This window comes from Rutilus rutilus (assembly GCF_951802725.1).
Source record: "Rutilus rutilus genome assembly, chromosome: 17".
NCBI lineage: Eukaryota > Metazoa > Chordata > Actinopteri > Cypriniformes > Leuciscidae > Rutilus > Rutilus rutilus.
Window position 1 is genome coordinate 33,663,138 of NC_140230.1, and position 25,125 is coordinate 33,688,262.

A 25,125-nucleotide genomic window follows, 5' to 3' on the forward strand; every position below is an offset into this window, starting at 1 on the left:
ATCTATAGATTCCAGTAGATTCTGCTCAACTCAGCTGTCTGATGTATTGTGTCTCCCTCTGATTGGACAGAACCTGCGTAAGATGGAGGGAGACACTGCTGACGCACCTGGCAGAGAGCTAAACGAGCTGCAGAATTCTGATTGGGTAAGTGATCTGCTCTTCAAAGAATGGAGACTTTTGATTGGCTCTATTTATTCCTTATCCAATTTAGTTTAAGGCAAGACACCACAGTTAAAAAAACATAACTAGTAAATATAACCATACATCCCCAGTCCCATTAAGAAGCAAGCATTTTTTGTATTACAAGTTTTCTAAAAAAGACATGCAAATTATGCATTCTCTAATTAAATATTCACTAATTTGCATAGATTTCAAATGCAAAGAATACATCTCTTCAAATATATCTACAGACACAAATAGATAAATGCAATAAAATACACATAAATGTGTATTTTGGATGTTTTCTTTCCATGAGTCTGAAGCGACGCATTATGAAAAGCCAAACTGCCCAAAATCTCCAGTGCATGAAAAACACTATTTTTGCCTGTAGCATCTTGCCTTAAAGGATTACTAATTCTTAGTCGTATATTATGCTTAAAAAAAAAACTGGAATATTCCACTAGAATGCGTGTAACGTATTGATGCATGTGTGCTGTGGTCAGACGTGGCTCTGGGTGCAGTTGATGCGAGATCTGAGGAACGGTGTGAAGTTGCAGAAGGTTCAGGAACGGCAGTATAACCCGCTGCCGATCGAGTTCCAGCTCACGCCGTACGAGATGCTCATGGACGACATCCGCTCCAAACGCTACAAGCTACGCAAGGTCATGGTGAGTTCAGAACACACACCGCCACATTTGTCACACCACACCTATCGGATGCAGATTTCATTTTCATTACATTTACATTTATGCATTTGGCAGACGCTTTTATCCAAAGAAACTTACAGTACATTGCATTCATGGAATGCTTTTTATCAAGTTCATGCATTCCCTGGGAATCAAAGGCCTTGCTCTACACTTTTTGATACAACAAAAGTATTGCACAAAAATGGGTTTGTGGTATCAAATTTGTTTGAGGCAAGTAAACTGCATATTAACTTTTTCAGAAGTTGCATTCAAAACATATTAATTGCTAGTTGTAAATAGAATACCTATAGCTTGTTGATGAACATAGACTAAACTACATTGATATTATTTATTGGGATTCAGTGATGCTTCCAGCTGGAATGAGTCTCTGCCAGGTCTGTGCATGTGTGTGTTCAGATCTCTGTCTCTCTCTCTCTTTTTTTCTCAGGTGAATGGAGATATTCCACCCAAGTTAAAGAAGAGCGCTCATGAGGTCATACTTGATTTTATCAGGTCCAGACCCCCCCTCAACCCTGTGAGTGATCCTTATTCACTGCTTAAAAACTTAGGAGAGAGTTCACTTACAATGAATTGCATGCACTGATAGTGTTGTGGTTTCTCTCTTTTGTGAAAAATCACTTCTCAGAGATCTTTGTTGCCAGAAATATTAGACTTTATTTTACAATAAAGCCGAGCATCTTCTGCAGAAGACAACTCCAGATTTCTCAGCTCACACATATATATATCATACATCCTTTTCCAAAAATGGTAACACACCCTATAGCTATTTTGGGGTAAAAGGTCTTCTACCATGTGACATACTAGAGTATAATTTTCTGCTGCAAGCAACATTCCAGGCCTTTCTTCAGGCTTCAGAAAGTCAAACCAAAGTCACACACAGAGCAAATAATAGTGTACAAATATATTAGCTAAATTACTTATTTTCTAAATAATAAAATCTTCTACAATAGCTGCATTAATTTGCATGTGCTGTGCTGTTTTCAGGGATTCAAGTAAAAAACAAAAACATCAGGCTACGTCATATTCCTTTATCCGTCACTATATTTAAAAACTGAAGACCAATAGCGTTTTAAGAGATGATGTTTTAGAACAGCTTATATTGCCAATTTGCATAATATCAAAGCTGTTTTTGATCTATAAAATTAAACTGATACTTTTTTCAATATTTTAATTGTTATTGTAAGTTATTACTAAGCGATTGCCCTTGATATTGTAATAATGATAATTAATAGAATACATTTAAAAAAGTTTTTATGTTTGTTGAAAAGGGATGTGAGATTCTTGTAGGCTTCACAGACTAAACTAGTTGAGAAGCATTTAGGCATTAGTTCATTGCGTTTTACACACTACAAAATCAAGACTTCACATTGGTTATCTTAGGAGCATGAAAAACAAAATGGTTATCCAGATTATATATAGAAAGCAGGCAAAGAACGTTCCCCATTACAGTTCATGAATTACGTTCAGTGCGATTTATGCATGCTCACAAAAAGTCCCGTTATAATAAATGAAGCTGGCTGCGCTACAATAAATCTTTTACTTGCGTCATATCTGCACTTTGTTTAAGATGAGAGGATTCACAAGAGTGCAGAATTCAGTTAGTGAGTGTGTGCACTGAAACAAACTCCAGCGTTTTTAGCAGATTTCGCCTCTGATTGGCCTTTTCATTCATGATAAATATGTGTGTGATTGGTTATAATGCTTAACGCTGCAAAAAAAACCCCCGTAAAAATACTTCTTTGATGCAAACTGTACAGTGCCAATTTTTGACCCCGTATCTTGAAATTGGGGGTTTGTTCATTTTGGTGGCGTTTTTACCACAAGCCCCTGTTAATGTCCTCCATGATCTGCAACAGAGAACTTTAATGCATGATTCAATCAAGGAATTGTGTGAATTAGACAACACCAGACACAATGCAGCTCGTCTCTTTGCTCCCAAAATACTCCATGATATCTACGTGTGATTTCAGGTGGCGGCGCGAAAGCTCAAGCCGCAGGCCGAACGTCCTCCCAGTCTGCACGAGCGCATTCTGGAGGGAATCAAATCAGAGAGGAAACTGAGGCCTGTGTCGCCAGATCAGATCCGGAGAAGCAGATTCGGTGAGACTTTAAACTCACACACACAAAAGCATACAGTACTATACATGCATTTGCTGCTTGAGATGGACATAAACAGCAGGTTATTTAAAGGAGCTGTCAATGGAGATGAATATGCATCATGGATCATGTGTGAAGGTCACTGCACATGCTCACAGCTCAATGTTGTAATCAGACTTGGTGATGTTCATTTGAGATGAACAATCACAGAAATAAACCTGTCTTGACATTTGCTCTGATTGCAACAGTCACACAAGTACTAGCTTCTGTGTGTGGCGTATATCTGCCTCCAACATGGCTGATGATCATCTGTCTCGTATTATTTAGTCCATCCATGTAAATTGATGGATGAAATGTCAACTGTAAATTGATGGATGAAATGTCTTATCCGCAAGTCTTATCTTGCTATAAACTCTGTCCACACTAAGTATTACTGAATTAGCCATCTTCTGCTATTGTGAATCTTTATACTTGCCTGTTTAACACCCTGCCTGTTTTCTTGCAGCCATTCGACCTCTTAGCATGTCTCAGAGTTTTGATTCATCAGGTAAAGCTGTGATGTGATCCGCTAGTGCCGTCTGTGATGATTAGAGCTTAGTCTCCTGTCATTTCATATATAAAACGGGGAGCCGTTCATTTGAGGGTCCTGCTTTAGATTTGTATTTAATACTAAACTTTTAATGCCATCAGAAAAACAAAAGTGCCTCAGGGTTCAGTAATGAACATCATCATGGATGTTATTTATTAATTCATTCAGTTATTTTTAGTGTATATATATATATATAGTTTTTTGACCCTCAAATGAAATGTGACCAATTTAAAATTCACTTTGATTTCATCTTATTAACTCTGTTAATGATGATTTTTTTAAAATATAGTTATTACTAACACAACACAACATATAAATGATAATCCGTTCGTCACACACCGCCGCTTCTGGGTCCAAACGCTCTATCAGATGCCAAAAGGAAACAACAATGCTAATAATATACACTCATGATGTGATGTCATACTACCAAAAAATCATGATCCCAACCTTTATCTCCATTCGGAAATCCCAGATGACCAGGCTTTCATCTTTTATGAATCGTTAAAATATTTGTGACAGTAGTGGAGACTTTACGTTATAAAATCTTAGTTCAAATGTGTTTTATAAATAAATAGAGCTCATAAACAATGTTGAGGTATTATTCGCAAGTGAAACGAGTAGAGGCTTGGACCCAGAAACAGAATTCCTTACGTCATGACTTAACAAGTGGATCGAAACATGCCTAAGGGGAAGTAGATCAATTATGCAATGCAAAAAAATACAGGATTATTGATTCACATGAAGGTAGAGTGGATTAACATGTGAAGATGTGGTTTACTCATGTGATGTGTTGACTGATAAGTGCAGGGCTGACATTACCACATGGTTATTTCATATACAGTTTATACACTATTCTTACATCTAAAATAACTATCTTGTGATTAGTACTGTTGCTGAGATGTAAAATGACTCATACTGTGGCTAGAAACTGGTCAAATGTGCAGCTCACAGCAGATGTTCATAGAACGAGTCACACAAAAAGGTTTCTCATCTGAGAGGATGAGTGGGCAGAATTGAATCGGAGGTTAAAATGGAGTTTGCAGGATTTACAGACAGAGGAAAGTCTGTGTAGCGGCTGCACTTTAAAGGTGTATGGCGGTACCACGGTACAGTGGTGCTATCAAATGGTAATACCATGTGACTTTTATATACAGCAAACTCAAATAGTGTTTAGGCACTTCAGTCACACTTAAAGGGATAGTTCACTTTGAAATTAAATTTTGGTATGTTTTAGCTTACCTCAAGGGCATCCAAGATGTAGGTGTCTTTGTTTCCGCAGTAGTTTCAATTTTGATATTTTTAGGTCAAACCGTTCTTGTCTGTCAGTCATATAATGCAGGTCTATGGTCACCACCTCAAAGAGCATGCACAGAGTCCAAATTAAACAATTCCCCATCGTCCAAATTAAACAATTCCCCATCGTAAGTACACATTGATGGCCTGAGACACGAAACGAGCGGTTTGTGTGAGAAAACGAACAGTATTTATATCGTTTTTACCTTTTGTACACAGCGACGTCCAAGTGATCTGATCTGACGTGTACGCAGACTGGTGCATAGATATATACACTAGATGTCGCCTTGGCTACGGCATTCGTTCAATGAACTGCCGTAGACAAGGCGACATCTAGTGTATATGTCTATGCACCAGTCTGTGTACACGTCACACACTAGGAAGCGCCCGCGCCCTCAGAACACTTGGACGTCGCTGTGTACAAAAGGTAAAAACGATATAAATACTGTTCGTTTTCTCACACAAACCGCTCGTTTCGTGTCTCAAGGCCATCAATGTGTACTTACGATGGGGAATTGTTTAATTTGGACTTCTCTGTGCATGCTCTTTGAGGTGGTGACCATAGACCTGCATTATATGACTGACAGACAAGAACGGTTTGACCTAAAAATATCAAAATTGAAACTACTGCGGAAAAAAAGACACCTACATCTTGGATGCCCTTGAGGTAAGCTAAAACATACCAAAATTTTATTTCAAAGTGAACTATCCCTTTAAAATGCATGAATGTCATTGCATTAGAATAGCATGAATCAAATTATCAAGCAACTGTTATTCGTTTTAAAGAAAGATAGCACATGCTCAAATGTCCAGTTTGTTCTGATGAAAGCTTGTGCATCATTTGTTTGATGCCACTTGTTTTTTTTTATGCGACTCGTTGTACTGAATGATTACCGTATTTATATGGCATGGCATTTACATGCCAAGGTACAATCATAGTACCAAAATATCATGGAATATCATGGAAAAATCATAAAACACTCCAAAACTTAATTTTTTGTGTCTGTAATATTTTATTAATACTGGCTTATACAGACTAAAGGAAAACAATGTGTGAAATTTACTCAGCTAAAGATATTGTCAAGGAACGCTCAAGCTCAATAAGTCAGAGGCCATTTTACTCAGACAATTTATTTTTACAGACAATTTTATTCAAACCTGGAAAAATTGCAAACAAAGAAAAGGGTCCTATTATACTTTTTAACATTTTCAACATTTTTAAATGTTGCTGTTTGATCTTGAAAAGGTCCAAAGCACAAAGTCCCTCCAGCGGGAGTTATTCTCTATATCAGTGTCAGTGTTTCTGAACTCCCTGAAACGCCTCCATTTTAGTCTTGAGTTTTCTTCCGGGAACGAACACGTCACAATATTCCTCATTTTGATAATTCATATGCAGAATAAACAGGCGGGGCCTGGTAGAGTTAGTTAGTAGTGTGTTGGAACTGGCGGTTATGGTAAGGGGCGGGACATCTGACAAACACGCTTGAAGCGCTCGACCAATAACGACACACTGATCCAGCCGACCAATCAGAGCACAGTGTGCTTTTCAGAAGGAGGGGCTTCATAGAGACAGGAACTAAACAGAGCGTTAATGACAGACTGGGAAGAGAGGAGCTGCAACAATTAAGAATGTGATGAGATGTGAAAAATGATGTGTTTTGAAAAGGACATAATAGGTCGCCTTTAAGACTAAATTAATCGTCAGTGCTCTATTTCTAATCAAAATGAGTGACGTTTGTACAGGCTCTTGTCCAGTGCTGCTGTCGAGACACACACAAGAGTACAAGAGAGACACACTAAATACCAAATATTTAGAAACATTTTCACTAGCTGTCTCAGAGGTTTAGATCCAACTGTATGTGATGTAGCGTTTGATATTTTGTCTTTACGTCACACACTCATTCACGGCTCTCATCTGTGGTGTCGTGTCTGTCGTGGCGTTTTCATGTGCTTGTGTTTGTCCTGTTTCTGACGCCTGAGATTCACTGCTAATCCAGAGAAACACTTTCAGCATCATGTACAAGAACAAATGGCCAACTGTAGCAGATTATACAGTTTTTATTGACTAGTGTTGTATTTTAGGATTAGCTCATATCTTCAACACTGTAAAAAAATGATTTTTCAAAGTTGTAAATAAAACAAAGTACAAGTAAAATATACAAGTAAATAATATTTCAGTCTTTCTACTTAAAAATTTAACGTTTTCTTCAATGTGTTACTTGCCGTTTCCTTGTAATTTATTTGTGAAATTTCATAATTCATAGTTGCTGTTAAAATAAACTAAAACATGCTTCTCTTGGTCTGTATGCGTGTTTTGCTCTTCGTGTAACTGTCCTGTGCTGTTGTAGACGTGTCGTCCTCTGACGGGGCGAGGAAGGCCTGCAGCACGCTGTCGTTGGCCAATGGAGTGTCGCTTCAGCAGAACGGCTCTGGCGGGTTTCAGAGGAAAAGACTTCAGGCACCGACACTGTCTGAACTGGACAGCTCCGATTCAGACGTGAGGATTTTTATCAAGACATCACTTTTGGTCATATAAATCTTTATGTAAGCCACTTATTTTTAGTAATGTGTTATCTCACTCAGGATGAGACCATAGGTCAAAGGTCAGCCAGCTGCTCCAGCATCTCTACATCCATGGTGGATGACACGTCGCCAGAATCCGTCCTGGGCAAGAAAAGTGAGTCCTTTTTTCTTTTTGCATTTTTCAAAAAAAAAAAAAAAAAAATGCTGATAGTTGGATTACTTTTTCCCCTCTATTTTTGGAGCTCTCTAGAATAAAGTAGTGTCCAAAAGTGGTGTCTGTGGGGGATATTGGTTTTAAATGACCCTACAAGTTTGATTTAAAAATCTAATTATTAAATTCATTATCAAAATAGATGGAAAATATATTTAAAATATGAGGGAAGAACAAAACACTAAACTTGATTAAGGTATTTATGTGACAAAATTATTTAGCAAAAAAAAGGCAAACTACGGCTACAGGTTTTATTTCACTAATATACATCAATAAAAATAAAAAGCATGCATTGACTAATCAGTTATTAATATTTTGTTGGATCTCGTTTTTGCATGTGTTCTTTTCTTTTTTTTTTTTTTTTTTTGTATGACAGCCTGGTCAAGTATGATGTCGGATCGGCACAATTGTGCATGTTCCATAGCGTTATTATTACAAAATATTTGTCGACACCGATAGCCTCATGGACATATAGTGCCGTTGTGCTTCGGGTGACCCGAGTTCGAATCCCGGCTCGTGGACCTTTCCCGATCCCGACCCCCTTCTCTCTCCCACCTCGCTTCCTGTCCACTCTATACTATCCTATCACAATAAAGGCAAACATCGTAAAAAAAATTAATAGTAATTATTACAAAATATTTAATAATGTTTGAAGAAACCGTAAAGATGTAAATGTTCTGGGTAAAGATGTAAATGTCCGAGAGCGGTTTGTAATCGTGCCGTGCCGAACCAAGCTCAAGTGGAAATACAACTGGAATCGTTTCATACTGGTGTTCTTAGAAGCATTCGACCCGACGGTGGAAAAGCGGCTCATGATAACTAGTTTCCTAATTTGCTAAGTTTCACATCTCACATTAAGTCTTGTTATTGTTTACTAAAACAAAAAAACTGAAGTAAAATAAAATATAAATATTACATGAAAAACTGAAATAACTTAAACGAAAATAAGAAATGTCATCTTGGCAACTAACTGAAATAAGTTTAAGTTGATGCACAAATATAACTTAAATTTAAGTTAAATAGAAATGTATAAAAAAACTAATAGAAATTACAAAAACATAACAAAACCGCTAAAAACTTAAACAAAAGTTTGAAAATATAAATATCTAAGTATCAAAATATTTATAAATTTAATAATCTATAATCTTACTTCCCTTTTAAGATTACTTTAAAATAAATAACCAATATTTAATGTCCATTTATTTATTTATTTGCTAAATATCTGTGAAATGGGAAGGATAATGTACACTCAGCAGATCTCCACTTCATATCTGGCTCCAGATTATTATATTGCAGCTCTTAATAAAGTTACCGGGCTTGCTTGTGTTACTAAGCAAGAGTTGATTTAGGAGCATGAAACAAATCACATCAGAAAGTGGACATGAATGACCTCCGGCTGCACTGTGAAACACTTAACACACTTTAAGTGTTTCACAGTGCAGCCAGAGGTCATCCATGTCCACTTTCTGATGTGATTTGTTTCATGATTAGTTCAGCTTAATGCAAATGCACAGCATCACAGTGCACTATAATTGTATTGATGGTAACGTGTCTTTATCCTCCTCTCTCTCAGCTCCGCCCATGTTCCTGCCCATCTCGTCCACACCTCAGCCGGAGCGACGCCAGCCCGCCCAGCGCCGGCACTCCATCGAGAAGGAGACACCCACGAGTGTCCGCCAGTTCCTGCCGCCCTCCAGGCACAGCTCAAAGTCCTTAGTAAGTGAGAGTCACATTTACAAACTCCTCCTTCATCCTCTGTCACTTCTGCCGCCGTCCCTTCAGATGATTTTCAGTCACAAGCTTTTGGACGTTGACAGAAACAAATAATGCAACACGCTTCAAACGGTCTTATGCTACACTGTTGTCAAATGACCTAATCATTTTACAATGTTATCATTTTGGAAATAAAGTTACTTTGGTTCTTGTTTTGATTTTGGAAATAAAGTTATTTTGGTTATAGTTTTATTTTGGTTCTAGTTATCAGTTTGGAAATAAAGTTATTTTGGTTCTAGTTTTGATTTGATTTTGGATTCGGAAATAAAGTTATTTTGGTTCTAGTTTTGATTTTGGAAATATTTCCAAAATCAAAACTAGAACCAAAATGACTATTTCCAAAATCAAAACTAGAACCAAAATAACTAAAGTTATTTTGATTCTAGTTTTCATTTTGGCTACTTTGCCTTTTTTAAGTGAACCTTTTTTGACGGCCTGATCAATATTCACATAAAAATTAAATGGCTGTAATACTTAAAAAATATATATATATATTTGTCACATTAGAAATGAGAGCATTGCATTGTGTTCCAAAAAGTTTGTACTGTCATACAGTAGTGGCCAAAAGTGATGTCCGGCATTGGAAAATTGACATCTTCACCCTTTATTCAAATATTATTAAAGATTTTGTAAGCATATATTGTGTAGTTGTGCTCGTAATTAATAGTTTTATTTGTGATAACGCAATGAAACATGCTAAATAGTGCCATCATAATTTTTGGTCAGGCTGTCATACAAAGAAATTATGAACGCATGCATAAACAAGAGAGAACCAAAATATGAATAACTGATTATGTTGTAGTCAATGTTTGCTTTTTCCTGTCAGCTTTTTGTGTTCTCTCATATTTAAAATACAAAAAAATATATTTTCCTCATATTTTGATGATTTAATCAATCTTGTAGGGTCATTAAAAACAAATCTCCCCTCCGGACATCACTTTTGGACAATACTGTAGTATACACACTGGTATGAGATATTAGTATACTAATCTGAATGTTGAATGCTGATGGTCTGCAGTGGCTTCAATATCCCAGAATTCCCAGTTTCTCTTTGGCATTGCGGCTGTGAAGAGGTTATTGAGCGGCACTGCTGCTGTAGTTTTGTCTCTGGTAACGTCTGGCCGATGTCTTTGGACAGGAGGAGTTTTGTTTCCCGGTGGAGTGTCTGGCTCTGACGGTGGAGGAAGTGATGCACATTCGGCAGGTTTTGGTCAAAGCCGAACTGGAGAAGTTTCAGCAGTACAAAGACGTCTACAATGCCCTGAAGAAGGGGAAGGTGGGAACTGCTTTTATTAGCGCATTACTGCAACCATTCAGAGGAAGCATCATGTCAGCGAAATGGTCATTGCAAAAGCAATCAAGTAGACTGAAAAGCTTGACGTTAACAACAGTAGACATTTTATTAAAAATAAACAAGGCATGTTTTCCACATTGTGTTTGACTAAATGAACACGAGGAAGAATTATATTTAATCATTTTCATTTAAATGTGTCAGCATAACAAAACAGTCATGAACATCTTTCAACACTGATGATAATAATAAATGTTTCTTGAGCCGCAAATCATCATATTAGAATGATTTCTGATGGATCATGTGACACTGAAGGCTGGAGTAATGCTCAGCTTTGATCACAGGATATAAATTACATTTGACTATATATTACAATAGAAATCAGTGCTTTTAAATCGTAATAATATTTTACAATATTACTGTTTTTACTGTATTTTTGATCAAATAAATGCAGCCTTGGTGAGCAGAAAATACTTTTTTCACAAACATTGAAAAATCATACCGAACCCATACTTTTTGAATGGTAGTGTGTATTTTCCATACATTATATTTTACTAAAACATTTTGATACATGATAAATGCCACACAAAGACTTTTAAACATTTGGAGTTGAAATGAACAAATCGTAGAATCACAGTTTTGAATCGATTCACTGAAAGAGACATTTTGAACTGATTCAGAGAAATGAATCAAACTCACCAACTTGTTTTTACTGCTGAAGTTCGAATCAGACACTATTAAAATATCTCTGTCTGAACACTCTCGTACAAGTCACGAGACGAAGAAGAATCATGAAAAAAAAAGTGCTTTAAAATCATCGCCATATTCACAATGTTGCTTATTTGTGGTCTGGCAGCAAATATATTGTGAATATTGAGCATGACTCTCAGTAACTCTGTATTAATTCATTATTTCTCTTTTCACAGCTGTGCTTCTGCTGCCGAACTAAACGATTTTCCTTCTTTACCTGGTCCTACACCTGCCAGTTTTGTAAAAGGTAATAAATAACTTGCCATCCCACTTTTTAGTCAGTGCTCATTTAAGGATTATAATAGAAGCCAACACAGCCGAGACAAAAGTACTAAGTCAAAAAAATTTTTTAGTGATGCTGTATCATCTTGTTCTTGACTTTTGCAGGCCTGTGTGTTCACAATGCTGTAAAAAAGTAAGTCACGATCTGTACAAACCGTTCATGTTCACATAACTTCATGTAATTCTCATTTGACATTATTTGTGGCGAGCTCATCATGACTCCATTTCCAAGGTCACAATGGCCCTTTAAATCTCATCACGTCTGGAACGTTCTGTCCTTCGAGAGCTAATGGAAGCTCATTTTGTGCTCATCACAGTCTTCTCTGTTGCTTTAGATGCGGCTGCCATCGAAGCCCTACGCCAGTCTACCCATTTACTCTCTGGGTCCGTCCACGTCCACGCTGAAACGGGACAAGCCCGTCCACAAGCCAGAGAAGCCCAGCACGAGCCACCATCGGCCCAGCCTTCAGCGCACAATGTCCAAGTACAAAAACACAGCACAGTATGGAAGCTTGCGGATATAAAAACATAAAATGGGTAATTTTAGTTGACTTTTTATCTCACAATTCTGAGGAAAAAGGTAAGATATAAACTCGCAATTGTGAGAAAAAAAGTCAGAATTGTGAGATAAAAAGTCGCAATTACCTTTTTTATCTTGTTATTTCGTGGCGGAAACAAAATAAAAACAGAATTGTGAGGAGAAAAAAAAACTTACAACACTTTACAATAAGGTCTCATTTGTTAACATTAGTTAATGTATTAACTAGCATGAACTAACAATGAGCAATACATTTGTTACAATATTATCTTTGTTAATGTTAGTTAATAGAAATACATTCTGTTCATGTTAGTGCATTAACTAATGTTATCATGTACAACTTTTGATTAGTAAATGTTGAAATTAACATTAACAAAGATTAATAAATGCTGTAGAAGTGTTGTTAACTCTTAGTTTCACATTGTTCACACAAGGGACTTTTACGGGCTTTTCCCAAATCACGGAAGTGACCTCGACGTGCGGGTTAGCGGTAGCATTAGCCATCAGGCAAGTGTTATTTAAATAAACTCCTGATGTACTTACAAACTTTCCAATGCCTCGTTTTATGAGTACAGAACCTATTTGTACCACTGTAGAAGTTTGGTGCCATTCTGGGCATTATTAGTGGAGTAATTTACGAGATACAGCCTTGGATCCATTAGCGCCTGCACTAAGCCATTCGGCTGATGTCTCTAAATAAGCTCTAACTTTAATAATGTTCGACCGAGGGGAAAAAGGCTTCTGGGGGGGTGTTTGACTCGAGGTCATGGTGCAAAGGACCCTAGGTTGAAATTACTCCGAACCATCCCTTTAACTAAAGTGGTTCACTAATGTTAACTAATGAAACCTTATTGTAAAGTGTTTCCAAACTCGCATTTGTGAGAGGAAAAAAAAGTCATAATTGTGAGATAGAAAGTCGCAATTACCTTTTTTATGTTTTTATTCTAAGCTTCCATAGCATAGAGCTCGTCTCTACGAGCTGATATTCATATTTACAGTCTCTTTTCCATCTCTCGAAGATTATCTAAGCAGACTCGGCAGTCGTCCTCATCTCAGGAGGAAATCGAGCTCCCGAAAGATCTGATGGAAGACTGGAACACCATGGAGGTTTGTGTCGACTGCAAGAAGTTCATCTCCGACATTATCGCCTCCGGCAAGCACAGCCTCTCTCTGGCCAACAAGCGTGCGCGCTTGAAACGCAAGACTCAGTCCTTCAGCATGGCATCCGAGAAGGGCGCAGAATACCGGCCGTCGGAGAGAACTATCAATGAGGTTTAGCCGAGGATCACGCCGTGTGTCATCCTGTTGTAGTTGTATAGATTAGAACTGGTCAAGCGAGAGATCAGCCGTGTTGTACAGAGACAATAAACTCTAATGGATGTGTAGCAGTTCTTCCACACGTGGCCCATTTTCTATTCTGTGCTGTAATCAATCAACTTTATGACTCATTAGGCCTTTTCACGATTTAAATAGTTCACCCTGGATCGCAATCCTGGGTTATCGTATTTCACGTAAAATTTTCACGTATAGTGAATTTTTGCGGGCGAAATCCAGACATTTCAATAGGAATCCACGCAATTGTATGGAAGCTCATTTTCACTAAGATTAAAAAAAGTCATTCTTTGGTAAATCGTAATTATGACTAAGTCATAATTATGAGATAAAAAGTTGAAATTATGACATGAATCCAAAATATGATACTAAATCGGAATTAATATTCAAAGTCATTGACATATTAAGTCAAAATTCTGACATACTAAATGAAATTGACACTAAATCGAAATTATGACATATTTATGACATACTACGTTGAAATTGTGACATGAAAAGGTCGAAATAATGGCATAAAAAGTAATAATTATGACAGAAAGCAACGGCTGTTTCGCTAGTTCTGTGCGACTGCCACTAGGGGACTAAATGCGACAATCGTATGCGAATGTTGGAGATAGTGGGAAGGCGGTTTATCACCGCATTTTTCACACTGCACGAGTTTGGCCAAAGCTGCTTTAAGGCAAGCCTCCAAGGCTAGCAAGAAAAGCATAAAGCTGCTGTACTGGGAAGGAGACCGGAGGCCGTTTTTTTAATAGATGTCAATGGAGGAGAGGCTACACTACGCTGAATAAACTGCTTTTGTGGGAAAACAGCTTATCATTTAATGAAGCGACAGCCAATCGGTTAATCTTCAACATGTTTGCCATTAAACATTTGATTAAACAATCAAATGATACATTTTGGGCCAGATTTACCAAACAGGGCGAAGTAACGTGAATGCACAATCCCATGAAAGCGGCGTTGGGAGTGTAAAGTTCAGCGCTTGATCTACTGACGACACACACATTACAGAACACAGACACAGCCGGATCACTTCCATAATGACCAACACGATCTAGAGCAGCGCAAATTACAGTCTGGTTTAAGACGTGCATTTTTGTGCGGGAAATTATGACGCAAATACCATTAAATTGACGAGTGCAAACCTTCATTTAAATACTCTCCTCCCATACATTTTGCATTTGAAAGGGAAACTCATACAAATGCATATGCAATAAGTTCAGCCGCAAAAATAACCCTGTCCACACCTTTCAGCGCTCATTTTTCACTGCGTGTCTTTAGGAAATCCTGACAGTAGTTTTTTTAACGCCAAGAGGGTTTGCGCTGCTGTTAGTAAATCTGGCCCTTTCTTTTTTAGATTTATACCACTGTTATAAAAGAGAATTCACAGACAATATTGCGACAGTTAGGATTCAATTCAATGACATCAAGGCTGTAATATGATTGGTTATCAAGACACACGTGATCCAAGTTGGCTGTTACACTTTCTCGAATGGTAGTGCTGGGATCTCCTAATAATAAGACCAGGTCGTCCCAAGCATGGGGCAGGGACCAGTGCGAGTTCGGACCGTTTGCTGTCGCCTTCCGGGAGGGCCCGTTGTGTCCGCACCCGTTGCAGCGCTCTAAAGACGGCCCTGAATAAGACCATCTTTGATTAGGCACCGCATCGCAGGGTTAACAACGGAAAAGTAGCACTAACCCTGCTCCAGAGAAGGGTTTCATAACCCCGGGTAAAAAGCGGTGCTTCTAAATTACAAGTGTTAAACGTTCCCTTACCCGGGGTTAAAAGCAGGGGTTAAAGTGGCGATAACCCCAGGTTAAATATGGAAGCCCATTTCTATTACATAAAAAAAAATGCCTGGGTAAACCGTAATTATGAAATAAAGTCATAACTATGAAATGCTACTAAAGTGTAATTATGACATAAAACATCAAAATGAAGAAATTATGACATTATCCCCTGGTTTCACAGACCAGGCTTAAGTCTAGTCCCAGACTAAAATGCATGTTTGATCTGTTTTAACTGAAAAAAACTTGCACTTGCATATCTTAAAATATGTCAGTGTCATTGTTTTGTCTCAAGATGCACACCAGTAATGTTTTTATCTAAGGCACGTTTATAAAAGATACTTAAATGTCCTAATTAAACTTAGGCCTAATCCTGGCTTAATCTAAACCCTGTCTGTGAAATCGGACCGAAACGTCACAATTATGACTTAAAATGTTTTATAATTGTGACTTTTTGTCTCATGACTGTCATAATTAAGATTTGTTTTTTTTTTATGTGGCAGAAATGGGCTTCCATAGTTAATGCTGCCTTCTCCTGCTATCGGAATTATCGTAAATACGAGTTTCCTAATTAAAAATTGGACGTGAACCGAGTTGGCCGTGCCATAAACTTTAAACATGGCGGAGAGGGGAGAACGATTGCTCAGTTTTTTTCCTCATCAGCTATATCAATTTGTTTTGTCGTTAAAGTAGTTCATATTTACATATACGAATAATCATTTGAAGCGTGTGTTTTATACACAGTGTAAATAGCCTGTATTTGACCGAAATTCCTAATCTAGATAGTGCAGTGACTGTTATATGGTTGTCAATGAATGGGATGCTACATATCATTTTGACTTTATTTAGATTTTCCCAATAAATAGGCAGGAATAAACCTGGTGTCCTCCATGATTCCGGTTCTTTCCGAGAACAAAGCACCTGAATGCGACGAGCTCGTAATCACGACTTCAGAAGTGGGAAGTAGGACACTTCCGAGAGCACGTGAAGGCAGCATAAGCGCAGTGTAAAAGCTGTCTTCATACAGATCTTGAAGTCAGCATGAAATGATATTCACAAGCCGTTGTACTTCCGTAATGTGACGTTAGGGCTGGACAATACATTTAATATTCACTGCTTTCACAATCCTTGTCTCGTGACTTGCAACCAGGGTATTCATCAAGAAAAAGGCCAGATCGGGCTTTGCATATTGTTCACAATAAGACCAGGAACATCCATTAAGAAAGTGAAAAGAGTCCGTTTTGAGTTCATGTTGACTTTAATGTATAAAGGTCTAAAATCTATTGTGTGTGTCTCGTTTACTGACGTTTAAACCGATAAGCACAAATACGTCACTCAACACAAGCTGAAAATCAATTGGGATCCTATTAGAAACACCATGAGATATTGTTTTCTATCCGTGACTTTTGTATATGTTGGCGGTGTGTATATATTTGTACAGCTCATGTTACTCATATCCCGGTGATTTGACTGTAAATGATCCGTATGTTGATTGACTTTGAGTAATTTAAGATAAATGTACCCCTGCAAGTCGTATGCGCCATTTTATTTATTGGCAGGCATGATGAGGTCAGTCTGGGTTTATAAACTTTAAGAGTTGCATTTATTTTTACATAATTTATGCTTTATATGTCAGGTAATATTTTGGGGTGTACAGCTGTTAATCGTCATTTAGAGAGATATTTTGATTAGTTTATCATGATGATGATGATGGTACAAAAATTCTCATTCAGAAACTGCAGTGATTTAAACAGATTTCCCCAAGTATTTCATTTCATATGATCTGGGTCAAAGGTCAATGCAATCTTAAATCTGATCTGTCAATCACACGTTTTGGGGTCAAACATTAATTTACAGGCAGTTTCTTTTTGAGAGCTATTTACCAAGACATCATCTGTAAAAGAGCTTTTTTTATCTCATTTTTATGATCTGGGGATTTGTGTTTTTATATTTGGACCAGCTGATAACATCGGATCTTACTTTTTTTGATAAGTTTATTTTCCTCCACTGTTGTGGTAAAATAAAGAATACAGAGTTGCAGAATGTTTTATAATACACATTCATTTGATGTTTTCAGTGCAACCTCATCTTATAATTTTGCTAGTTGTTTCTGTCCTCTTTGTTTCTTTTTTTAAATCATCTGATAATGTAACAATCTGTGTTTAATTTTATAGAAAAATGGTAAATCATTGAAGCAAGATCTTGTAAAGTTGCCTTTGTCCTTCAGTAATCCAGTGTGAAATGAGAGACTGCTATGAGTGTGCATGAGAGGTGGGGATGGTGTTCGTTTGGTTCATTAGCTGTGAAGTGTCTCTTGATTCCCTCTTTAAAGCAATTGATTTGCCTTATAAACACTGCCTTTTTAAGCACTGCAATATCATCAAGTCAGTTTAACATACAGTCCAAAATCATGTGTCTGTTTGCAGTAAAACTGCTCATGCTTTTTAACATCTGCACAAATGCATTCTGACACATTTTAGAGTATCACTGAAGTCATAAATCTAGGAACGTGTACAGTAAATAAATGTGTAAAAAAAATCAGATGCAATGTGCTTGCATGAGAAACAGTCCACATGGTACTTTGATCAATGGCTGTCATTTTTTCATTTTTTTTCTCAGCCAGTGATGCTCACCAGAATAAAAAAAATACAATAATAATTGGGGTGTGAATTTTACTCATTTACACGTAATTATATGTGGAGCGTCTGCTTTATACAAAATACATCACAACATTCTATTTAGTTTTATGTCGATTTTTTCCCTTCATTAGATTCTCTTTTATGTCACGGTCATTTTTCCTGCATACAATTTTATTACTTATTTCAGTTGATTTGGGTGTGAAATATGATAAATACCTAAAATCATCATACTTTACAATATTTACAGTGCTATGCATAAGTTTAGACACCCATGCTAAAGTTGACTAAAAAGAGGAATAAAAAATCATCTTTTGGAAATTGAACTTAATGCCTTAACTTAAAAAATTAGGAAAAATCCAACCTTTAAGGACACCAATTTTCTTTGTGAATGAATAATGTATCGTAAATAAATAAATGTTCTTCCTTAAAATACAGGGTGCATAAGTAAGTACACCCCTATGTTAAATTCCCATAGAGGCAGGCTGCATATTATCCTAATTTTTTTTTTTTTTTAAATACTTAAAAATAAAAATCTGCCTGCCTCTATGGGAATTTAACATAGGGGTGTCCAAACTTATGCACCCTGTATTTTAAGGAAGAACATTTATTTATTTACGATACATTATTCATTCACAAAGAAAATTGGTGTCCTTAAAGGTTGGATTTTTCCTAATTTTTTAAATTAAGGCATTAAGTTCAGTTTCCAAAAGATGATTTTTTATTCCTCTTTTTAGTCAACTTTAGTGTGGGTGTCTAAACTTATGCATAGCACTGTATATCAGTAGTACATGATGGAGACAAACAAACACTGTTGAAATGTAAATGTAATTTATAAGATAAGAAACTCGTTCAGTTTTAGAATGTTTTATTATGCTTTTATTTTTTATCAATTGCTTAGTTTTTATAGTAAAATATTACGTCAAAATATTCTTGTGCTGTTTTTACTTGGGGAATCCTTCCCAGCGTCCCTATAAAAAATGTCATAATTATGATGAACAAATTGACCGATTCAAATCAAACATGTCGCTTCTCTAAATCATAAACAAATCAGTCTGCCGACTGGACACCAAACAGTTTCCATTCCATTCAGAGGAGCAAGACAATGTTATGTTTGGATGTGTTTTCATTTCATACAATCACAACCTGAGACATCTGTGTATCTGCATTATCAAACAGACTCATTAGGCACTAGAATATCACTAACCTGCACAATACTGATGGCAAAATACATAATACCAGGAAAATATTCAAAATTAACAACGGTTTGGAAAGAAGTACTTTAGGAACAGGGATGCAGCTCTATAAAGGCTTGATCCAGTTGAAAATGAGACGTGTTGCAGCATGTTAGGGTCTTCATCTGCTCCAGCGCTCGACGTTTACATGCAGACGGACAGACGGAACTGGATCAAATCTGCCATGTGCATTTAATTACAATGAAAGTCCCTCGTTAGACTGTGGCACTGTGATTGTGTTCGACAGCGGCGACTCTTCCACAAACTCTCATGTCAAGGAATCACCTCAGCGTTTACCGCCGGACGGACACTTTTAACCCCTTCAGGCTGGGGGATTTTCTTTGATTTACTTTTAACCTGCAAGACAAAAATATCAAGCCTATAAAGATTGATTGCATGCTGATATGAGATGAAGATAAAAGGTCCAGCTCATCTTTATATAACCCAACATCAAAAGAAAGAAATAAGGACTGTTGCATGAAAGACAATTAAGTAAAACTAATCCATATGCATTGAGCGGTTTGGGCAAAATTTTCTGAAAAGACACGATCGCTGTATATGATGAACAGATTGAATTTAGGCTTTTATTCACATTCATCAACTCACACATCAGTTGTGGTAAACAGAAGCTCAAGCATGATCACTTTACATGTGAGAACCAAAGAGGTTAATTCTCGTGTTACGCAGCACGTTTGAGCTTCAGCAAGAACCAATGAGGTTCATTCTCGTGTTACGCAGCACGTTTGAGTTTCTGTAAGAACCAATGAGGTTCATTCTCGTGTTACGCAACACGTTTGAGCTTCTGCGAGAACCAATGAGGTTCATTCTCGTGTTACGCAGCACGTTTGAGCTTCTGCGAGAACCAATGAGGTTCATTCTCGTGTTACGCAGCACGTTTGAGCTTCTGCGAGAACCAATGAGGTTCATTCTCATGTTACGCAGCACGTTTGAGCTTCTGCGAGAACCAATGAGGTTCATTCTCGTGTTACGCAGCACGTTTGAGCTTCTGCGAGAACCAATGAGGTTCATTCTCGTGTTACGCAACACGTTTGAGCTTCTGCGAGAACCAATGAGGTTCATTCTCGTGTTACGCAGCACGTTTGAGCTTCTGCGAGAACCAATGAGGTTCATTCTCGTGTTACGCAGCACGTTTGAGCTTCTGCGAGAACCAATGAGGTTCATTCTCGTGTTACGCAGCACGTTTGAGCTTCAGCAAGAACCAATGAGGTTCATTCTCGTGTTACGCAGCACGTTTGAGTTTCTGTAAGAACCAATGAGGTTCATTCTCGTGTTACGCAGCACGTTTGAGCTTCTGCGAGAACCAATGAGGTTCATTCTCGTGTTACGCAGCACGTTTGAGCTTCAGCAAGAACCAATGAGGTTCATTCTCGTGTTACGCAGCACGTTTGAGTTTCTGTAAGAACCAATGAGGTTCATTCTCGTGTTACGCAGCACGTTTGAGCTTCTGCGAGAACCAATGAGGTTCATTCTCGTGTTACGCAGCACGTTTGAGTTTCTGTAAGAACCAATGAGGTTCATTCTCGTGTTACGCAGCACGTTTGAGCTTCTGCAAGAACCAATGAGGTTCATTCTCGTGTTACGCAGCACGTTTGAGCTTCTGCAAGAACCAATGAGGTTCATTCTCGTGTTACGCAGCACGTTTGAGCTTCTGCAAGAACCAATGAGGTTCATTCTCGTGTTACGCAGCACGTTTGAGCTTCAGCGAGAACCAATAAGGTTCATTCTCGTGTTACGCAGCACGTTTGAGCTTCTGCAAGAACCAATGAGGTTCATTCTCGTGTTACGCAGCACGTTTGAGCTTCAGCGAGAACCAATAAGGTTCATTCTCGTGTTACGCAGCACGTTTGAGCTTCTGCAAGAACCAATGAGGTTCATTCTTGTGTTACGCAGCACGTTTGAGCTTCTGCAAGAACCAATGAGGTTCATTCTCGTGTTACGCAGCACGTTTGAGCTTCTGCAAGAACCAATGAGGTTCATTCTTGTGTTACGCAGCACGTTTGAGCTTCTGGAATAACCAATGAGGTTCATTCTCGTGTTACGCAGCACGTTTGAACCAATGATTATGAACTTTTGAAGCGTCAGAGCGGTAGTTGCGTAGCTGTCAATGGAGGGACATAAAGCTCTCAGATTTCATCAAAAAGATCTTCATTTGTGTTCTGAAGATGAACGAAAGTCTTACGGGTTTGGAACGACATGAGGGCGAGTAATTAATGACAGAATTTTCACTTTTGGGTGAACTGTCCCTTTAAGAACTATATATTTTTTTGATTATGAGGTGAATTATGACACGTGATGAGTGTGTATGCTCCTGACCTCATCTCTGTGTGCCGGTCTCCTCTGGGTGGTGTCGGTGAGCGTGGCGCGTCTGCCACACTGTGTGCCGGTGTTCACCAGCTTCTTCTCTTTGGCAGAAGAGCCTCTGGTCCCCGTCATGGGCTTCTCTTCCCTCTGACCTTTACAGCAACAACAGCACAGAAGTTCTTCATATGAATGTGCACCAATGGATCTCACGCTTTTTGACTCTAAAGGCTCCCTAGCTGTAGTATTGGCTTTCAATAGTAGTGGCCAAAGGTGATGTCTTTATTAAAAATGCACAGAAGAAGAAATAAAGCTCACAGGAAAAAGACTACAACCAAGGACTTTAGACTGTTCATTTAGACTGTAACGTGTTCATAATTTTTTTGTATGACAGCCTGGCCAAGAATTATGTTGGCACAATTTGGCATGTTTCAATGCATTATCATAAATAAAAAAAAATTAACTGTTTTACCAAATCTTAAACAAATGTAAAAAATTTAGATGTCAATAATTTAATTTATGCCGTCAATTTTCCTAGGCCGGACATCCCTTTTGGCAACTTCTGTAGTTTCTGTAATTTAAAAAAATGATAATAACAATAATTATACATAAATTCAGGATTCTAGAAGTTTTCTCAGGGTTCCCAATCTATTTAACCAATAAATGTACATGGTTATTTTTCCAGTCATTCATGATTTACTGGATAAGGATTAAAATTATATATATATATATATATATATATATATATATATATATATATATATATATATATATAATATTTTAGAGCTTAAAGGGATACTCCACTTTTTTCGGAAATAAGCTCATTTTACATCTCCCCCAGAGTTAAACAGTTGAGTTTTACCGTTTTAGAATCCATTCAGCCGAACTCCGGGTCTGACGGTACCACTTTTAGCATAGCTTAGCACAGATCATTGATTCTGATGAGTCCAGTAGCATTTCTTTCAAAATGACCAAAGAGTTTCAATATTTTTCCTATTTAATACTTGACTCTTCTGTAGTTAAACCGTGTACTAAGATCGACGGAAAATGAAAAGTTGCGATTTTCTAAGCCTATATGGCTAGGAACTACTCTCATTCCAGCGTAATAATCAAGGAATCAAGGAAGTGTGCGGCTGTACCATGAGTGCAGCAGGCGTAATGATATGACGCAGCGCTTGAAAATAGTCCCCAGCTCGGTAACTTCTTCCAACGTGACCGGGACTAAGTTTGTCTAACCTATTAGACCTATTTTCAGGCGCTGCGTCATATCATTACGCCTGCTGCACCCATGGTACAGCCGCACAGTTCCTTGATTATTACGCCGGAATGAGAGTAGTTCCTAGCCATATCAGCCTAGAAAATCGCAACTTTTCATTTTCCGTCGATCTTAGTACACGGTTTAACTACAGAAGAGTCAAGTTTTAAATAGGAAAAATATTGAAACTCTTTAGTCATTTTGAAAGAAATGCTACTGGACTCATCAGAATCAATGATCTGTGCTAAGCTATGCTAAAAGTGGTACCGTCAGACCCGGAGTTCGGCTGAATGGATTCTAAAACGGTAAAACTCAACTGTTTAACTCTGGGGGAGATGTAAAATGAGCATATTTCCGAAAAAAGTGGAGTATCCCTTTAACTAGTCAAATACGTATTCATGATAAACATGCCTATTAAGTTTTAAGATTTTATTCATTTACATGCCTTTTAAATTAATATATGACAGTGGGAATACTGCTTTTTAAAAGGAAACAGTGACAGTGTCAACCAAAACAAGAAACACCACGATTTTTGTTGTTGTTGTTGTTGTTTATATATTTATATAGATAGATTTTTTATTTTTATTTATTTTTGTATGCGTGTTTTGTCTTATTTTAAATCACAGAAGTCTCGAGGCCCAGTGAGAACCAAAAACAACAACTGAAATTATGACTAATAGCAAATTACCACAGTGTTCATTAACTATTGGATTTAGACACTATTATGGTAAACATTTGTTCGGTAGGCCTATATTCTATATTTCCATTAGTGTATTATACAGTATGGGCCTCAGAGAGGGTGTCATATCACCATATTAATATGCAGTAAGATACAACGAATATGAATGATATTTGATATTTTCATGAAAGGTACCATGGGGTGTGTATCACTAGTCATTTCTATATTATCTATATTATGTCTGTTTTTAATAAAGACGATCGTGTGTGTCTGACCTGATCCGGCTGCTGTTGCTGCTGCTGCTGTTTTCTCATTCTCGCTCGCGCTCGCGCTCTCGCCGGTCCCGTTACCGGCGGCTGCCCGTTGCGTCTCCGTGTCCGTGCTCGTGAGCCACGTCGACTCGGTGTCCCTGCTCTCGTAATACCGGGGTTCGATCGCGGCGGATCTGCTTCCCCCGCAGCCCATCGAGCCCGTGATCATCCTCACACACGCGAGCACAGGTCTGCAGCTGCAGGCATTCTCGCGCGGGGATCAGCACATCTGCGGAGACGCACGCGGCGATGCTGCGCGTCATCTTCAACACGCATTCATATAAACACGGGCGCGTGTGATTTCAGCACTTAATAACAGACAAGACTGAAAGCTACTAGTTATTAAATATTATTATATTATATATTTAGGTTATTACTGGATCTTTATTAAATAACGTGATAGTGCGATTCAATGCGTAGCCTATAAGTAGGCTTGAATCACCTATTCTTGTCAGCTATTGATTCAGATATTATTTAAGTTAAGTTTTACTTGTAGCCTATATATGGCAGCTTTCATTAGGCTATTTCGTTTTTAAAGTCCCCATGAAATAAAAAAAAAAATAGTGTCACGTGATCAGCCACAGCATGCGCACAGTCTGAGACATAATAGTACAGAATAGATAGTCAGACTCAGCGCAGACCAGCATAGACTGTAAAAAAATGGCGCAGACCAGAGATTGTATCAGACCCATTTAAATTCTGCACAGACTGCTATATTTTGAAGAGATGGGGAGATTAGAAGGAGAAACATTAGAGATTAGGAGGAAACTGCGGCTTTAACGAGCTCAACGGTTCCGAGCTGTGATATAAACTAAATGCTATTGGCTATTTAAAAAAGGGGAGGAGCTGTTCAGTCCCGCCCTGTTTTCCTGTTTCAGAGGAAATGGAAATTATGTCAACACACTGAATAACTCTGCTTGTTTCAAGGCACTTGAGCCTCTCTAACATATTTTCAGTAAATATTCAGATTTGCAGATATGCAGTGTCTTCTGCTTATTTGGTGGTGTTGAGCGACGGTTGCTTGCGTAAAAAACTTGCGCGCGTAAATCACAAACCCGGTGAGTAAATAATGACAGAACTTTCATTTTTGGGTCATCTACTTTAAAATATTTCTCTTGCAAAGCATTAATTCTTTTTATTTATTTATGGATATTTTAAAGTCGTTGTCTTTAATTAAAGAAATTTTCAAAAAAATGGGGGCGTAACAAAAAACCATCTGGAGAGTAAAAACATTATTGCAATCCATTTTTTTAAGTATACCTTATATACTTCAAAAAAAGAAGAAAGTCTCACATCCTAACTTGCATTATTATAATTTTCATTCAAAAATCTAACTTGCAAGGATCTAATTGAAGT

At 37.7% G+C, this 25,125-nt stretch overlaps 2 protein-coding genes across 5 annotated transcripts in view; one reads left to right on the forward strand and one right to left on the reverse strand.

Moving 5' to 3' along the window:
• The window catches only part of spire1b (spire-type actin nucleation factor 1b), a 28,611-nt gene extending 14,799 nt beyond the window's left edge, over positions 1 to 13,812 (forward strand). The window contains exons 5-17 of one of the 4 annotated variants that reach the window (XM_084384985.1): positions 71 to 145; positions 664 to 828; positions 1,295 to 1,381; positions 2,838 to 2,967; positions 3,470 to 3,511; positions 7,195 to 7,343; positions 7,430 to 7,523; positions 9,154 to 9,296; positions 10,492 to 10,629; positions 11,571 to 11,641; positions 11,782 to 11,809; positions 12,012 to 12,160; positions 13,234 to 13,812. In XM_084384985.1, coding sequence (XP_084241111.1) covers positions 71 to 145; positions 664 to 828; positions 1,295 to 1,381; positions 2,838 to 2,967; positions 3,470 to 3,511; positions 7,195 to 7,343; positions 7,430 to 7,523; positions 9,154 to 9,296; positions 10,492 to 10,629; positions 11,571 to 11,641; positions 11,782 to 11,809; positions 12,012 to 12,160; positions 13,234 to 13,492 — 1,530 coding nt within the window. In that variant the 3' untranslated portion in view covers positions 13,493 to 13,812. Of the gene's footprint in view, positions 1 to 70; positions 146 to 663; positions 829 to 1,294; positions 1,382 to 2,837; positions 2,968 to 3,469; positions 3,512 to 7,194; positions 7,344 to 7,429; positions 7,524 to 9,153; positions 9,297 to 10,491; positions 10,630 to 11,570; positions 11,642 to 11,781; positions 11,810 to 12,011; positions 12,179 to 13,233 lie in introns of all 4 variants that reach the window. The other 3 variants (XM_084384984.1, XM_084384987.1, XM_084384986.1) reach the window with 3 other exon arrangements.
• Positions 13,813 to 18,830: 5,018 nt separating this feature from the next.
• baalca (BAALC binder of MAP3K1 and KLF4 a) lies at positions 18,831 to 24,000 on the reverse strand. The gene is made up of 3 exons (XM_084386237.1): positions 23,734 to 24,000; positions 21,540 to 21,679; positions 18,831 to 19,562 (listed from the first exon to the last, which is right to left on the reverse strand). Exons 1-3 carry the CDS (start codon positions 23,936 to 23,938, stop codon positions 19,479 to 19,481), a joined length of 429 nt encoding a protein of 142 aa, XP_084242363.1. The 5' UTR covers positions 23,939 to 24,000; the 3' UTR covers positions 18,831 to 19,478.
• Between the last annotated feature and the right edge of the window lie 1,125 nt (positions 24,001 to 25,125).

Bases quoted from the DNA above. Each gene is read 5' to 3' on its own strand.
- baalca (XM_084386237.1), bottom strand. From the start codon at position 23,938: ATGATCACGGGCTCGATGGGCTGCGGGGGAAGCAGATCCGCCGCGATC. The intron at 21,680-23,733 runs GTCAGACACACA...GTTGCTGTAAAG, and splicing joins AGCAACAGCAGCCGGATCAG to GTCAGAGGGAAGAGAAGCCC. The intron at 19,563-21,539 runs GTCAGGAGCATA...TTTGTCTTGCAG, and splicing joins GACCGGCACACAGAGATGAG to GTTAAAAGTAAATCAAAGAA.